This window comes from Musa acuminata, chromosome BXJ2-3, assembly GCF_036884655.1.
Source record: "Musa acuminata AAA Group cultivar baxijiao chromosome BXJ2-3, Cavendish_Baxijiao_AAA, whole genome shotgun sequence".
Lineage (NCBI taxonomy): Eukaryota > Viridiplantae > Streptophyta > Magnoliopsida > Zingiberales > Musaceae > Musa > Musa acuminata.
Genome location: NC_088340.1, coordinates 28,544,488 through 28,562,500, shown reverse-complemented (window position 1 = coordinate 28,562,500; position 18,013 = coordinate 28,544,488). Strand labels below are relative to the sequence as shown.

The following is an 18,013-nucleotide window of genomic DNA, read 5'->3' as shown; positions in this document are numbered from 1 at the left end:
CTAAAATATCTCTTTATAAATATACCAAAATATCTTTCTCTTCTTCATCTAATTTTTTCTTTTCTTTCTTCCTCGTCTGAGTGGATGATCAATGATAATGGGCAGACTAGAACCAGTTGATCGAGAACTAGTGTCAACGATAACGACTTACTCCTCTTTTGTAGTATGTAGAGCTAGTGATGACGATGTTCGTAGAAGATTGATTGCAAGGGGCAGGCTCGGACTAGCAAAGTCGGCAATAACATTAATAGAAGACTGGTGACAAACAAATAGGTTGAAGTTAATGATCGACGACACTAACTTCCTCCTCTTCTACAACTAGTAGAGACAACGATAGATAATAGCGAAAGATCGATGACACAGGTGGGCTGGTGAATAGTGATAGCGGGGAGTAATCATTAACAATGAGCAATGAGGAGAGTCGACAAGAGATGTGCGGGGCGATAAGAATGAAAAAAGAAGAGGAGAGTAAAAATAAAATTAGAGGGGTTAGAAATATTATTTTTTTAAAAAAAATATAAATAATAAAAAATAATTATGACTAATAAAAAAAGATCTTAAATAGTAAGTTTTATATTATTAAAAAATAAAAAAATATCGATTAAAACATACTTAAAATGTGAATTGTTTTTTTTTTTTTTGAAGGAAATCACTCTCCCGATTCTGATTCTTTCCCTTCAACAATGAAACACCCAGCGACATGGCGTTCAAAGCTAGACCAAAGCCAAAAAGAAGTAAAGGAAAATAGAAACTCAAGATTCGATAGCAACCGAGTGTTGTCCTCTGGAACAACACTCGCACGCAGAAAGGCAACATGAATCATCATCCTCTCTACCAACGTTAGAGAAATCTCTCTCTCTCTCTCTCTCTCGCTCTCGTCACGTTTGCCTCTCCGTAATGACTCGATAATCACGCCAAAAGCATGCACGCCGTGGAGGGAGTCCTGGGTGGACCGATCACGGCACCGTAGCCGCATTGGCGATGGTTTCAGTCCTGCCTAGAGATAGATGATGACGTACACAGATTCCGAGACCGCGGCTGTTCCAAACTGGCGTGTGCAAAGGACAGTGGCCCTGCGGATGACACGACGTGCTTCCACTTGTGGGCTGTTTGCCTGTACAACCCCTTTTCAAGTCATCCACCACCGCTACCTAAAATGTCACCGGGATAAGGACCAGCTCTTCGGTTGACCCACAATTAATTCATCGCCGATGTTTCGTGACATCACCATCGTCGAGATCTCGAGTTTCTGTCGACCATCGTAGATAATTTTAACAGGTACCCGATTTTTCCACATAGAATAGGAAAAAATGTTACCTCTAATTTGTCTCCCTCCTGATCGGATCTGTACCGCAAATCCAGCGGGAATCTGCACCGGTATTTCCACCAAATGAAACAGAGCAATACGGAATGGCGGAGTCGCAGGCGACATGGCCATTCAATGCTGTTCACCGTTCTCACGCTGTCGTCACGTCGATGCCTGTCGAGGCGCAGCCATTGGACGGTCCAGCTCCGAAGCATGGTTCCGATCAAAATAACACCTACTCTGTTCCGGAGTCAAGATGGAGGGAAGATTCCCAAGTCCTTGCTGCGGCCACGTGTAGGATTGACGGTGGACTACTTGAGCTGTCTCGTTCCCGCTGATTCATCGTGATCTCTTCTTCTTGGCTGCTACTGATCGACGCTGTCATCGTACCATTAAGCGACGAATAGTCACCCACCATCAACCTATCAAAATCTCGCCGGTGGTTCCAAACATGACCCCACCCAAAATTGGACCTGACCTTTCACACACTACATAGTTGGTCTCTCTCGCTGCCTTCTAGTTTCCTTCCGAAGCATTCCCAATCCCTACCAATGCACTCTACCTGACGACATATTCCCCATCTCTACTAATTCTTAACCGCGATCATCCAAGAATCTCGTTTACGAATCCGATCATCACAACGATCGACGAACACGCGTCCGGGTCTTTGCTAATCAACCATATATATGATTTAATTCCAATTAGATCATTTGACGATTGACAATAGGTGGTTGGACCCACGAGAGATATTTCACGTATGGGTCGGATGTGACCTCTCGGTGATTTCAATTAGACCTATAGTGGTGTAGGAATCCTATACCACGTGCCCTATCTTTGCGACGACGCACCTAACACTAGCACGAGCCTTTCCCTCCAATCTAAAGACCACGTTTCTTTCGCTATATCTGTCTGTCTAACTTGAGCCGACGTGCCGGTGCGTTCGGCTTGGCTCCGCTTGGCTCGCTGCACGTTTTACCATAACCACAGGGTACTGTTTCCGCGTGACTTGAAAGCTCGACACTTCGGGGACCTGCACTTCTCATCTTCTGGAATCCCCACAGCGGTCGCCATCGCTTTCTTCGTCTGGTATAGACGGGATCTTGGGAAGGAATGGTGCAAGTGGACTTTCGAGATCTCTGAGGCCGTCGAAGCGGACGCTTACGGGGGTTCAGGATGGGGAGGGGCTCGTTCTGGTCGGACGACGACCGGCACATGGCGGTGGCGGTGCTCGGCCACCAGGCCTTCCACTTCCTCAGCTCCAGGCACGAGACCTCCTCCGACAGCCAACTAACCGCTGTCGGCTGCGGCGACGCTGGCCTCCAGAACAAGCTTCAGGACCTCGTCGAGGGCCGCCGCTCCGCCGCCTCCTCCTCCTCCTGGGCCTATGCGATATTCTGGCAGATATCGCGGTCCGAGTCTGGCGATCTCGTCCTCAGCTGGGGTGATGGCCACTGCCGCGAGCTCGAGGACGCGGAGGAGGTGGACGGTGGCTCCCGAAGCCACCCGCTGGAGGCTACCCGCCAGGAGATGCGCAAGCGGGTGCTCGAGAGGCTTCACGCTCTCTCCGGTGGTTCCGACGATGAGAACTACGCGCTCCAGCTGGACCGCATCACCGACTCAGAGATGTACTTCCTGGCGTCCATGTACTTCTCGTTCCCCAAAGGGGAGGACGCCCCTGGGAGGGCACTCGCGTCGGGGAAGCACATATGGATCTCGGAGGCGGCGCTGGCATCGCCGGCATGTTCCAATTACTGCGTGCGGGCGTTTCTTGCAAGGTCAGCGGGGTTTCGGACCATCGTCTTCGTGCCGTTCGACGCGGGAGTGCTCGAATTGGGGTCAGTGGATCCCGTGCTGGAGAGCTTCGAGACGCTGCACAAGATTAGGTCCGTGTTCTGTCAGGGCCGCAATAAGGCCGCAGCGGTAGGCGAGAAGATGGACGAGAACAATTCTCACGTTTCGGCTTCGCGCTTTGGGTCCAGCAGCCACATCCCGGCCGAATATGCCAAGATCTTTGGAAATGATTTGAACCTTGGACGTGCTCAGCTCGACGGGAGGGCAACTTCGGCCGTGAAGGCGAAGAAGCCGTCATCGGAAATGATCGCGAGGCACGGAGACCACCTCAAGGCGAACCCGCTCGGTGATGCTGCAGCGTTGCTCGAATGGAATCAGAATCACAACGTGAATTCTCATCAACAGAAATTTGGTAATAGCGTAGCGTATGTTCGACATGTCAACGGGGTTGTCAGGGACGACCGTCCAAGAACGAACCCGTTCCAGCCTCAGAAACTGCAGCCGCAACAGCAGCAGCGCCAGCAACCGCTGTCTCAGTCCGGGCAAATCGATTTCAGAGCAGGTGGGGCGGACCTTGGCGTCGTGGTAAGTCGTTTGGGCGCGTTCGACTCGGAGCTCTCCGACGTCGAGGCCCCGTGCAAGGAAGATACACCAGGCACGACGGAAGAGCGGAGGCCGAGAAAGAGGGGCCGGAAACCGGCCAATGGCAGGGAGGAGCCGCTCAACCACGTGGAAGCCGAGCGCCAGAGGAGGGAGAAGCTCAACCAGAGGTTCTACGCCCTGAGAGCCGTGGTGCCCAACATATCGAAGATGGACAAGGCCTCCCTGCTCGGCGACGCCATATCCTACATCACGGAGCTCCAGAAGAAGCTCAAGGAGATGGAGGCCGAGAGGGAGATGTGGGGCGACCCGTGCTTAATGGACTGCAAGCGGCGGTCGCAGTGCCCTGAGATCGACGTCCAGGTTGCTCAGGGCGAGGTAATCGTTCGCGTGACCTGCCCACTGGAAAGTCACCCCGTGTCCGAGGTCATCCAAGCTTTCAAGAACTCACAGATCAATGTGGCGGACTCCTGTGTGACTTCAAACAACGACAGTGTCCTGCACACGTTTGTGGTGAAATCGCCGGTCGCAGAGCAGCTCACTAAGGAGAAACTAATCGCCGCTTTCAACTCGTGAGATGACCGCGATGTGATGTTCTGCATCTCTCGCATCCATCGATCAGTAGCTGAATCGCTGGATGTCCATAGGTACACTGTAATACAACAAAGCTATAACCCTGGCAAGCTAAACTCGATGTGTAAGCTCACTCACCATTTGCCTACTGCAGTTGTATAAGTGGGTGATCAAATGTAACCCAAGTTTACTTAGTTACTCCATTAATCTAATTCTCATTTGTCGGTATCCTTTTTCCTGTTGCCACTCGTTCAAATATCTATATGATAACACCACAAATGACGGGGCTTTTGGATAGCATACAGATAGATAGATTCACACCGTCGGTGAGAACTTTATATTAGATCTATCAACCCAAACCTGGTTGTCAAATTTCACAGGTGCCCAGGAATCATAGCTGCACATAGTAACACTGCCGGTGAAGAGGAGGAGTGCATTAAATAGGCGTTGTCAACTTGAGCATGATGTCCATGGTTGTGCTCCTTTTGCTTTTGCTGATAGTAGCTTCTGTCGCTATGGTGAATGAAGATTGTTGAGAAAGAGAGAGAGCTTCTCTGTATGTTTTCCCCAGTTGGCCACTACTGAACAACAACTAAGGCAAGGAACAAACACGAGTACTACTAGTCCCAGTCAACACAACAGGTCATCCTGAGGTAAATATAATGTTACCATGTTAGTAGTAGACTGCTTGCTCCCAGTGCCATTGCATATCAAATTTTTGAGCATGGATGTGATTTAGAAAAGACAATCTATTGTACGGTATGTGGCATCTACTGTAAAAGGAAACGACATAAGAAGCTTGTGATTATATCATCTGCTTTGTTGTTTCTCGATCATAAGACTCCTGCATCTCTTTCTTCTCTGGCTGGATTCTGCTTTGTAAGCCTCAGCATCTTCATGCTCTCATGCGACCCAGTAACTTTCAGAGAAGAACAGGTCTTTGTACAGTTTTCCAAGGGACAGCAGCTATGTGGAAGACGCACCCTTTTGCATTAGGCTTCCAAGGAGTTGGGTTATTTGAATGATAAGTAAGTAGGACTTCAAATTGGGTACTTACAATTATAACACTAGATTAGTCTCACTTAAATTTGACTTAGAAGGGTCTGATGATATATCTTCGGTAATGATTCGAACTCGATAAAGTCGATAGAGCAATATAAGAAGATGATACCCTTTTTTTTTTGGGGGGGGCTAAAATCTTAATCGAATTCACGTCGACGGTCGGGTCGGCCCATAGCGACGGCGGCCCAAACAGCCACGGAAGACGCAGCAGCTTCCACTGTCGGATCACATCAGCAGCGTCGTTTGACTAGTCAACGCAGCTTCCACTACATCAGTACAAAATTAGTGCGATCGTTAGATCGATCCGCTCTATTTAAACGGCCGACGCTAAAGCCAACGTCCGCATACTGTTCTCCGTACGTCACCCTCCCTTTGCACGAGGATCGCTGCGGAACTCGATGCGAATTGGTGATGACCCGGACGCGCACGCAGCCACCCCCACCCCCCACTTCTTTGTGGATGCGAAACGAGCTTCGAGTGAGCGAAGCGAGAGAGAGAAAGCGGATGGAGCTTATCAGAGGAAAGCCGCATCGCGGGTGAAGTTTTCTACTACTGGCGCTGCACCTCTAGCAGCAGAGGAGGTGCACATCTCGCCGAGTGCGCCAACGATCTGCTCTCGCAACCTCGACTTTCTTCCGTTTTCTTTCGATTCACCGCTCGATCGTTTAGGGTCTCCTCAACTCCGCTGGCGAGATCAAACTCTTTGCTTTATTCTTTTCTTTTCTTTTTCCTCTCCTCGAGCAAGGGTTTTCGATTCGATGGATGAGATTTAGTGCAAAGACAGAATTTTAATTTCCTGTATTTTGATTTTGTTTCCTAAGATCAGATACTGGTTACGGTTCTGGATCTGTTCTTCCCTGCTCTTCTTTTCAAGAATAGCCACCGATGTTGGAGGCAGTTCGTCCACGGAGAACACAAGTGGCGAAGTCACTAATATTTTCTAGGATGTTTATTGTAGCAATGCAGTCGGGTTTTGTTCTGGACTTGAAACCATTCCGTGTGACAAATGGATGAAAGTGGCTTTGTTGATTATATAGCTAGGGTTTCTATTCCGATATACCCATATGCTGCAAGAAAAAAAGAGGGTCTTGCTGGATGTAGGTAGATTTGTTATGTAGGCAAATCTATTGGAATGAATTCTGGTAACCAGAAAGGTGTTTGGACATGAATTCTACGATCGACGAGATCACCCTCCTTCGGCAATCCCAGGCCCGGTCCACGAGCCATCGTATGGTCGTGAGAGGGATCGGGGAAGAAATCGACTTGGAGATAGGCCCTGGGAATGATGACCCTTCCTTCTCCAGCACCACCCTTGTTGGCGTGCCCACACAGGAATCTTCTGCTCCCCAGGAGCAAGAAGATCACAAGCAGCTTCTTTTGGCCTCTCAAGTTCCCAGTCAGGGTCAGCAGCAGCTAGTGAAGGTGCCGCAGGGAAAGAGAAAGAAGAAGGTAGTGAAGAAGTGGAGGGAGGAGTGGGCAGATACCTACAAGTGGGCTTATGTAGATGTACATGAGGGCACGACAAGGATTTTTTGCTCGGTTTGCAGAGAGTATGGAAGGAAGCACAGGAGGAACCCGTATGGAAATGAGGGAAGTAGAAATATGCAAATGAGTGCACTGGAAGAGCATAACAACAGCTTGCTACATAAGGAGGCTCTTCGGCTCCAGATGGCATCTAAGGATAAGGGTCTCCCGGTCATTGAGAAATCTGTTTATGTTAAAGGTTAGTATGTCGTTTACCACATGTCACTTTTTCTTATCATCATTGATTCTCCAATGCCCCTTCAGCCATTTGTTGTCTAAATTGGTATTGATATCATTATTTGATATTTTTTGCTGGGCAGTGCTACGGTCTAGATTCTTGAGGCAATGGACTTACTTTGTGTTTTCGTCTTAAGAAAAAAAAAAATCATGCTTGGAAAAGTTCCTGAAATGTCAGATCACCTGTTCTTACCATCGACATCTTCATATCTCTCTGCTATCACGTATAGTTCTGGAATATCATTCTAGTTGTTCTTTGAACTTAAAACTCTTAGATATCACACTTCAACAAAGGATGTTTAGTAGAATGTTCCAAACCTCTCTATGAATCTTCATAGTTGATAATGTGTTGGGTTCTTGGACATAGGTGATTAAAATCTATGTTGGTCAACATTATTAATGCTATGTCATAAGTGTGTGGAACTTAGGTCACAAACTCTGGAAGTAATGCTAAGGATACTTTCAATTGTGAGTAATTTTCTGGTTGGACCATTTTTTTTGTTATTCAATAGATAAAATTATAAGCTTTTAATGATTAAGTCTAGGATCTATCTAAGATCTAATGTTTTTTCTTTGATCTTATCCGCCTGAATCTTCATTATTTGTTGTACTAAATGTGGGTTTGTTGCTTGCAAATGTTTCTTGGAACATAGCATTAATGTCGAAATCTGCTAGTTCGGTTCTTGAGTCAGTTTTGAGAAGGGATCCTCATGAAGTTGAGTTTATACAGTCTGTACAAGAGGTGGTTCATTCTTTAGAACCTGTGTTGGTGAAAAACTCTCAGTAAGTGTCATCTTTGAACATTCACAAGTATGTTTCTATGTACATGAGATAACTACATTTTCAATGACACCTTTTAACCAATGTTATTTATTGTAAGCATTGAATTCTGTTGTCAGGTATGTTCACATCCTGGAACGGTTATTAGAACCCGAACGAGCACTCATATTTCGAGTGCCTTGGGTTGATGACAGGGGAGAGACCCATGTTAACCGAGGCTTCCGAGTGCAGTTTAGCCAGGCGCTGGGTCCGTGTAGGGGTGGCCTTCGTTTTCATCCCTCAATGAACTTAAGTATTGCAAAATTTCTAGGTTTTGAACAGGTAAGGACTTCTTTAGCAGCTTTTCTTTTTACATGCAGTTATGCACATATGCTGCCTGATTCTGTTATTGGATGGTGCTGCTCTTACTTTTCTAATCTTAATTAATATTATTATGCATAGTAGATATTGCTTTCTAAGTGTTTTCCCTGATTGGTGTTTTCTGGAGGTCATTATAATAATAGCAGAGTTGATGTTCATATTGTCTGTTGGAAAACATGCTTCACTAATTAAGAATCTTGGTTGATTTCTGATGAGTATATTCTGACATTACCAACTATTGACTCTTTTTTTGTGCAGACCTTAAGGAATGCTTTATCTCCATTTAAGCTTGGAGGTGCTGGGGGAGGAAGTGATTTTGATCCAATGGGAAAAAGTGAAACTGAGGTAACTCTTACGTTGAGTTCTGTTATGCATTCATGTCTTGTTTACATTTTACATTATCTTTACAAGTATATGACACATTCTAGCAGATCATGCGATTTTGTCAGAGCTTTATGGATGAACTATATAAATATTTGGGTCCTGATGAGGTAGTTGAAGCATAATTATAATTCAAGTGTCATCAGTCAAACAAACTGGACATGTAAGTCATGTTTGTTTACAATGTTTATGTAGGATCTTCCTTCAGAAGATATGGGTGTTGGCCCGAGGGAAATGGGCTACCTCTTTGGGCAGTATAGACGCCTTGCTGGTCATTTCCAGGTACATTTTGCCTTTGCAGAATGAATCATTAAGCAATAAAACTTTTTATGTAGGTATTCTTCTTTGATAACCTTCAAAATGCATTTACTCTACCAACATGCTTGTAATGTCTCTGTTTATTACCATTTTGGGTTAATAGGTGCTTATTAATGTGAAAAAGTGGATATCCTTGTAATAAGTTCTAGATGTGCTTTGATGTAACGATTCTTTAGTTATTGTCTAACACGACTGAGATTCTCCTAATCATGCTTCGTGTGCAATTACTTGTTTTCACCAGTACTTATTACAAGAGAGCCTGAATTGTGTATGTCCTCTTCATATGATTGATTTTCAAGTTCTACACCAGTACTTATTACAAGAGAGTCTGAATTGTGTATGTCTTCTTCATATGATTGATCTTCAAGTTCTACCTTTTTTATCAGTTGTTTAACTAGAAAGCTATAACTAATATGATCATTTTATAATTTTATAAAAAGAAATCAATCAGAAAGGGCACGCATGACAATGACTGTCATTTACTAATGAGAAATGTGCAACTTTAAATCTCTTACCTATAAAGTTTTAGCTTGATTTGAAAATTTGTTGATTTTTCTACAATGACAAACTTGAAGTCATTGTTTACATTGTCATTTATATTTAACTTCTCTGTTGTTAAAAAAATATAAAAAAAAAACTACTTTAGTTTTTCATAATTGGCCCACTATCCAATCATAAGCAATTAGGATTAAAGTCTTTGGTATTGTTGTTTGAGGATTTGGTTAGTCAGCCTGTTTTAGTTTGAATTAAGGGCCCTAAACGGGCTTTTGCCATTTTTCAACTCTGCTATATACTATACTAGTAGTCTAGTACATGCCCATATGAGCTTGACCTTGTTAAACACTCAAATAAATGAATCATTTATTACAAGTATAATCATCATGTATTCCAACATCATTACTGAATGTAGATCGTGTTACTGCTTTTCTTGTGTATTCTGTCTCTTTGTAGTTCAGTCTATAACTTGTGGTAGCTTTGTTTCTATATTGTTTTAAAAAATAATATAATTTATGAGAAAACTCGTCAAGACTTGGACCAAGTTTTCAGGAATTCAGTTAATCGTTGGATTAGGTAATTTTGTGATAAACATAATGTTTATTTATAATAGCTAACCTTATAACATATTGTTAGGCAATACAAAAATCATATGCACAGTGAGGTCATTCACATATACGTGCTTGTGGATGCTCAAAACTACATGATTCTGAAAAATGAACAACTCTGAGTGCCATTTGTTCTAGTCACACCAGTCAAGCAGTTTACAAGGAATGTATCAACAGTTTAACAAGCATGATAATATGAAGCTAAGAAACTAACTAAATCAAACATTGTACGTTGCATATGCCAATTTTAATTTTGGTTGTAGTTCAGTATCCAGACTTGGGATATACCTTGATGAATTGGATGAATCCTGGGAGTTCTTCCATGTTTTGGATAATGCAAATGTGCAACTTAAGCACAGAGAAAGTATAACAATTTTACTGTTGTAATATGTCCAACATAAGAAGATTCTCACGGAAGCCATTTATATTGAACTTATAATGCCTGGTGCTTAATATGTACTTTCTGTACATTTTAGGATTATTGAGCATATAAGTGCATTTAAATAAAAGATAAAATCCATGAAATTTTCCTGTTATTTGTTGTCCTTCTGTTTATAGATGTCTTCTCTCTGGATTTCATGGTTATGCTCATGCAGGGAAGTTTTACAGGACCAAGGATATTCTGGTCTGGTTCCACTCTTCGTACTGAAGCTACTGGCTATGGACTGGTGCCTTACATTATAATAAATTTTGGACTTTTCTTTTTATAATTTTTATGCTTCTTGAATAATTTATTATGTGCTTTTTGCATTCTGATGTTAGCTTTTCGTTACTGCAGGTTTTCTTTGCACGTCTTATTCTGGCGGACATGAACAAGGAACTCAAAGGATTAAGGTTTATGGAATTCCAAAGCCTCATATAGAACTAAGAGAAGCAATTATTAATAACATAGTTATGTAAATTTGTGAAATATAGGTTTGACCAAAGTTCTTAATTTTGAGTACCGGAACCATACTGACTTTACCCGTATCCGTACCAGTCCAAACTGTACAGACATACCTTGTCAGTCTATTGGTACATACTGAGTTTCAAAAAATTCTGAAAAATAAAAGTTACCGTACAGACTATACACTGGGTGCATTACCCAGCTTACCCTGGTCTATATGTTGGTAGGCTATTGGACCGGTAAATATTGCCTATACTTGAACTGTACCAGGTTGTATTGCAAACCTTGGGTTTGACCACAGGATGCCTTGATAACACACCCACTGCAATTGACTCGCCAGCCTCTGAATTGAAGGATGTAACTTTCTGTGCTCTCTTACTGTATTTTGCTCGCTCGCCTGTCATGAGTATTAGTTAAGAGTTGTATGATATGCAATTGAGCTTTTGCAAAACTTCAGTGTTTATTTTTCACTTTTGTGCTTCTCAAGCAAAATTTTGAAACTAGAACCAAGGATTTAAACCTTCATATCGGTACCTGTACTGATTGCTGCTTGGACCGGTTATGCACATCAGTGTGGGAGGTATACCAGCTGGCTTAGATGATAATAATCACAAAAAGAGAACCAAAACAGGACAAAAGTAAAAAAGGTAGTTAAAGCAGATAGGGATGGTCTGGGAGGATGCAACTCTAGCCACCCCTTGGTTGAGGTAGTTCGTGGTTAAATTAAAAGGGAACCCATTTTTATGAAGACTGGGCAGCATGAACAGTGCTGCCAAAACTGGAAATCCTTTAATAAACTCTGAACAGTCTGTCTTTTAACTTATAAATTTTCCCTCCACACTCGCCAAACACTTCTATCTATTTTTAGCTTTTATACGCCCAAATTGAATTGCTAATAATATCTTATATTTTCGATTTCAGATGTGTAATAAGTGGTGCTGGGAAGATAGCAATGCATGTCTTGGAGAAGCTTTTTTCCTGTGGTGCTATCCCTATTACTATTTCAGGTATCTTTTTAATTTTATTTAGATGATGGGAAAATTTAACTTCTGTGTCGATGATCACTTGCTTGCCCTTAAATGGATAAACCTTTTTTTGTTAGTTTACAATACAATACCATTTCACTTGCATTTGGATTCGGAAAATAAGTTTTTGAACTGGTTGATTATATACTAAATAGCCCATGGATCCTGTTTCAAGTATTGCAGTTTGATATTTGTTTTTTATGATCTGTTGTTTATTTCTGGTGTTGGGAATCTATAGTGATACTTATCTAACAAATGTTTGCATAGTATTAGCTCACTGTCAATTTATCTATTGTTTTTGTTGCCTTCATATAAAAGCCATTACGTGTTTGCTTCTTATATGTTCACACCAAGTGAGTGTCAAGGACTTCACTTTCTGATTGTCTATTGTTATTTTCTTATCATGGTTTGCTAAACACCTCTTATTATCACTAGTATTGAAAGTTAGAGATTCTTGCTTGAGTATGGCTATAGGGAGAATATGTGACACCAAATGTCAATTTTGATGTTCTAGGATGTAACATATTGGTCAAGTTAGTTAAACTGCAACTTGAGGTTTGTTGTTGCAGGGTAGAGGCCTTTTCAGATTCTTGAGCTCTCTATTCTAGCAACTTACGTAAACAGATGGCGAAACCCTCATATTCCAGCAGTCCAGATATGATTTTCAGGAAATTCTATGCTCATTAAGATTATGAAAGGGCTAGGTTGTATTGACATTCATGGTTTGACAATCATCCGCCACAAATTTGTTTCTCCTAGTATAAAGAGTTCATTGCAAATTAGTTATATGATGCCTATGTAGTTGTTTGTGAAAAGTCATAATACAAATGAAAATTGTTTTACGAAACCTATTTATTTTTCTATGGAATGGTCATCTTTATACTTCATATGTTATGTAACACTTTGTGCTTTAGCAGATTCCAAGGGCTATTTACTAGATGAGGATGGATTTGATTATGTGAAATTATCATTCCTTCGGGACATTAAGGTTCAACAAAAGAGTCTGAGGTGCTGATTTGTTATTCCAATAATGTCTCATTATGGTTCTATGGCAATATATATATATTCATAAATGTGTTATTTGGCAGAGACTACTTGAAATCAAATCCAAGGGCTAAATACTTTGAAGGTGCAAAACCTTGGAGTGAACAATGTGATATAGCCTTTCCTTGTGCTTCTCAAAATGAAATAGACCAACCTGATGCTGTTGCTTTAATTAATTCTGGCTGCCAAATACTTATAGAAGGTGTGCAACCTATATACTACAGGGATCTTACTTGTCCTTTGATATAAAAAATTCTCTATCAACCAGCAGGTTCGACTATGCCCTGCACTCCTCAAGCATTTGATGTTCTAAGAAAAGCTAACATACTGGTTGCTCCAGCAAAGACTGCTAGTGCTGGAGGGGTAATTTACTCTTTTACATGTTTGATTTAGGCCCACTTACTGAGTATCTTTAATTTTGGAGAAAATGTGTATTATTATGTACATATGTGCTTCTAAAATATGTAGCAATTCTGATTAAAATGCTGTTTCCTTTATGCTTTTAATAGAAGTATAGATTGTCATCTTATGTTGTCGAGCTTATACTTTTTGTGTGGCAAGAGAGCCTATATTGGTCCTTGCTTCAGTTGGTTCTCATCGCTCTTGCTTTTTCTGTTTCCTTGAGTTTCATGTGTTCCTATACGTCTCCCAGTCTCAAAATTTCCTGTTCATTTTTATTACTACTGAGATGCCTTTTTTCCTATGGGAGTATTTATCTTATTGAGCTTATTTTTTTCCATATCATTGGTCCATCAGGTCTTGATGGCTGAAAGCAGACTAATTCTTTCAGAATATGGTTTGGTTTATCTGCAAATTACCTCAATAGTTGTAGACTGAAGTGATCATATGACCATTTAAAGCTAATTTCACTTGGATCACTTCATGTAAATAGCTGAATTCGTCTACCATGGGCTGTATTTAGACCTACCGATCTACCTGTAACCAAGATTCAAAGTTTTAGATTCTACACCCAAATCAGTTCTTTGATGGACTGGTACATATTTGGTTTGTATCAGCATACAGGCACATGGTATGCTGGTCTGTGGTGTGGTACCAAAGAGGGTGGGGGTGTATTGAGGAGGAAGAATGGAAGGAGAAACAAGGTTTGCAATTTCGAATAATACTGCCCGGTATGGGCGGTACGTACTGGTTCACCAACTGATCGGTACACGGATTGTTCGTTACCGGACGGAACGAAATATATATATATATATATATATATGTATATATATATATATATGTATATATATATATATATGAGGCGACGTCGCCCCGCGTGGGAGAAGGAAAAGGTGACGTTGCCTTTTTCGGCGATGTTGCCGAGGCGACGCGACGTTGCCTTTTATAAAAATATGATATATATAAATATTAATATAATTATATATAAATATATAAATATATTTATATTTATATAAATATATTTTCGGCGACGTTGCCCTGCATGGGAGAAGGAAAAGGCGACGTCATTGAGGTGATATGATGTCGCCTTTTATAAAAAAAATATATATAAATATATATAATCTTTTATATATAAATATATATTTTTATATATATACCGAGTGGTATACCGAACGGTATACCGCTCGATATACAATATCGTACCGTACCGAGCGAACGTCGAAACTTCGGTACGGTACGATATTGCATACCTTGAGGAGAAGTATCCCAATTGGATGGGCAGTGTTGTGAGGAGAAAAACAAGGCTGCAGATGACCCTAAGACCCGCTACCCCTCCAAAAAATAAGGGTGGTCCACATTTTATTTCACAGCTGGGCCAGTAAATATTGCTTGGTATATACTGGAGGAGAAAGAGGAGGATGAGGATGAGCAGATGTGGAGGAGTAGGTGGAGGGGAGGAGGAAGAAGGAAAGGATGAGATGGAGAAGTATTGGGAGACTGGTCGGGCAGTGGTGTGTGGAGAAAAATCCAAGGCTGCAGATGGATTTAACCGTGAGACCAGCTGCCTCTAAAACCAAAAATGGACTAGACATGCTATTGCCAGCCTACAATTAACATGAGTGCTGCATGTGATACCACACACTTCGACCTAAGACTTGGTAAATATATTATCCATGGATCATATGAATTGTAATTTTTTTTATTACATTATTTATTTTGTCAAAACTTTTATCACTTCATGGAAGGTGCAAAAATCCTCCATAGTAGTCTGTCACAGAAAATATTTTGGCATTTCTTGCAATTAAATTGTATCTAGGTCCTGCACTCTCGGTTGCAACCTGTTGTGTAATTCCATGTGCCACATACTTAATAGTTAATACAGCATCTTTTGTTGAATATTGTTATATTTTACCTACTCATCTTAGTAAAATCTTGAAGTTTGCAATTTTTGTACAAAAAGAAAACCTTTATCATGATAGGACTTGGGTATCATGTTATCTTATCTGTGTATACTATTATATCTTGTATCTCCAACTTCTAACTGTGTAAGCATATATTGTATGTGCGCTTAGTGATAATTAATGGACACCTGTAGCATGTATCTTCTTTTTTATGCATATATTTGTGGAGGGAGTGTGTTTATGTCTTAGTACATGTATATATATGGCTTGGCTGTTCAAATCTTTACTTTAAAAAGTTACTCCCCTGTTATGTTTTCTTTGTAACAGGTTGCAGTTGGGGAACTTGAACTTAGCCATGAGTGCAACTTGATGCAATGGTCACCTGAGGACTTCGAGGCTAAACTACAGGTATCTTCACTCTTTCTCATATTTTAATGTTTGTCCTTCCATAGCAATTATTTGCTAGACGTTGTCCAGAATACAGTTAGCAAAATTTCCATGCAATACAATTTAGTCTCCTGTGCGGCTACCTTTGGGCTAACAGATTGCACCTGTAACTTTGTGAGAAACAAATATTTTTGTGATAGTTTATGTGGATGACAATCATAATGGATCTTGTAATACTCATACAGTACCTTCGGATCAATCTCATCAGTTTTGAAGTTTTCTTATCTTTTCTTAATGGAGATTCAAACATGTCCCTACAACCTCTATTTTCTCAAAGCTGATCAAATAAATATTGCAAAATTTTATGCTTGTTCTTTATATTCATATTCATGACAGGTAATTCTCTTATAAAGATGATAGACAGAGGTCTTACTTGAGTTCACCTTTCTTGTGATGTTTCGAACAATCCATCCTAAGAAGCAAACCTGGTGGTGCTTTAAGCTCTTAAACAATCATCAAAACAAACAAACAGGCCTTGTGGATTTTTTATATTCTGACAAAAACATGCTGTATTGAGATTGTCATTTTAACCATATACTCCACCTATTTACTTATTTCTCATTGGTTATTGGTAATAGGAGATGATGAAGCAGATACATGAGAAGTCCCTGAAAGCTGCAAGTGAATATGGTTGTATGAAGGATAGTCCAGAGTAAGTGTTGCTGAAGCAATCTATGTATCTCTATCTTTTAATTAATTGTATTTTTAATTTTACTTCCTTCAGTAATTCAATATAGGGCCACCAATCCATTGACCGCTCTTAAGGTGCCATTGGCAAGGGTGTACACGGGCTAGGTTGTTTCTGTTTCAAACCAAACCTATCTAGATCAGCTTTCTGAATCATGGAACTGAAATAACATTATGTAACAATGACTGCAAAATCAGCAGACCATTTCCTAATTATTTCAGATTGAATGCTGGGATTCTTTCTCCTTATTGATCCTGTTGAATAAAATGTTACTTGTCATATTAAGGGCCATTGAATTCCTTTTTTGTTATTTCTAACAAAGTCCTTTGAAGTCTCTTTCTACGTGTGTTATTTATCTCTGCTACTGTTATGCACAGATACTCTCTTTTGGTTTTGTTGCAGAGCCTTGGTGCATGGTGGAAACATCTGCGCTTTCCTGAATCTTGCTCACGCTCTGATAGATCAAGGATGCGTGTGAATCAAGGTTCAAGGGTTAAACAACCATCGTTGTACAGGGAGTATATGGCTACGAAGATGCAGCCTCATGTATATATAGCATGTAAAAAACACGGATCAGCCTTCCATCCTTGATATGTATATGTGGCATTCCACATGGCATGCAAGCTTTCCTTTCTCTTCTAATGAAATGTAAATGTTGAAAGTAGTGGCTTAGCTTGCTAGTCTGTACAATAGATAGCTGTGAGGAAAGGTCAAATGTAGTAATGTTCTGTATGCTTGGTCACCATTTGGAAGTCTGTGAAGCTATTCTGGTCATAAAGTGGATTGTGTGTTACCATTCTTTCAATTGCAACTGACATATTCTAGTCAAGCTGTGACACTGGATTTGTTCTTTTTATTGACTGTTTCACCGGTGTGTGTCTTCCTTGGATTCTGAGCACTTGTAATCTTTGAACTGACCCTTCCCAACCTGAGAAAGATGGACCGATCCGTCAAGTCGAATGTGACTCCTCTTTTAGATGGAAGCTGCTGTTTCTGGCTTCTTGACATGGAAGAACGAGACGGAATCCGTGATCAAGAGATGCACATTCCTGTGCCTTCCACCTAACGTCAAAGGAGTAATAACATATGAATGAGTTCAATGAGGAATATGGATCTTTTGGAGACAAACCAGAGTTCCTCGACTACTAATGTACAATCTGCAAGATGTCTTCTGGTTCGGTAGCTCTTTATCTGCAACTTGGTTGCTGCAGCATCAAGCTGGCTCAATGGCCTGGGCGAAGTCAGTCATATAGAACTCGATCATAGAGGTTTAGCTCTGACATCCCTTAATGGAGTATCGAGGACATGGACGCTGCAACACGAAGGCAATCTACAAAGGAAGGAATGGTCTGGGGCAAGATTCAACGCTGTAGAAACACTACATATATCTCAGTGTTGTTGATGGTCAAAAAGATGGCTCCATGTCTCCGCACGCAATACTTCAAATGTCGATCTCAAAACCAGCTTCCTACTACACCATAATCAGAACAATGACAGATTCTAATTCCGAGCGGCATGTGCGGCACAAAAACCAGGAGAAAGAGTGAGAAGAAGAAGAATAATAATAATTTATCACATGTAACTTCAA

At 41.2% G+C, this 18,013-nt stretch overlaps 2 protein-coding genes across 8 annotated transcripts; both read left to right on the top strand.

The window, feature by feature from the left end:
• The first annotated feature begins 2,106 nt into the window (after positions 1 to 2,106).
• On the top strand, positions 2,107 to 4,498 carry LOC135607605 (transcription factor MTB1-like). Its single transcript, XM_065099557.1, has one exon. It carries the CDS (start codon positions 2,480 to 2,482, stop codon positions 4,271 to 4,273), a length of 1,794 nt encoding a protein of 597 aa, XP_064955629.1. The 5' UTR covers positions 2,107 to 2,479; the 3' UTR covers positions 4,274 to 4,498.
• A 1,187-nt stretch (positions 4,499 to 5,685) lies between these two features.
• Positions 5,686 to 17,254, top strand: LOC103972920 (uncharacterized). 7 transcript variants are annotated; one of them, XM_009387318.3, is made up of 15 exons: positions 5,686 to 7,055; positions 7,747 to 7,876; positions 7,993 to 8,194; positions 8,492 to 8,578; positions 8,662 to 8,724; positions 8,810 to 8,896; positions 10,632 to 10,703; positions 10,814 to 10,869; positions 11,843 to 11,928; positions 12,864 to 12,954; positions 13,035 to 13,192; positions 13,259 to 13,353; positions 15,618 to 15,698; positions 16,316 to 16,389; positions 16,828 to 17,254. In XM_009387318.3, the coding sequence occupies exons 1-15, from the start codon at positions 6,497 to 6,499 to the stop codon at positions 16,901 to 16,903; spliced, it is 1,917 nt and encodes a 638-aa protein (XP_009385593.2). In that variant the 5' UTR covers positions 5,686 to 6,496; the 3' UTR covers positions 16,904 to 17,254. The 7 variants fall into 7 exon arrangements, 6 of the variants coding, with proteins under 6 accessions (XP_009385593.2, XP_018676763.2, XP_018676762.2 ...); XM_018821218.2 differs by lacking the exon at positions 16,828 to 17,254 and adding an exon at positions 16,462 to 16,652; XM_009387320.3 differs by having other exon boundaries at positions 5,687 to 7,055; positions 13,262 to 13,353.
• Positions 17,255 to 18,013: the final 759 nt, after the last annotated feature.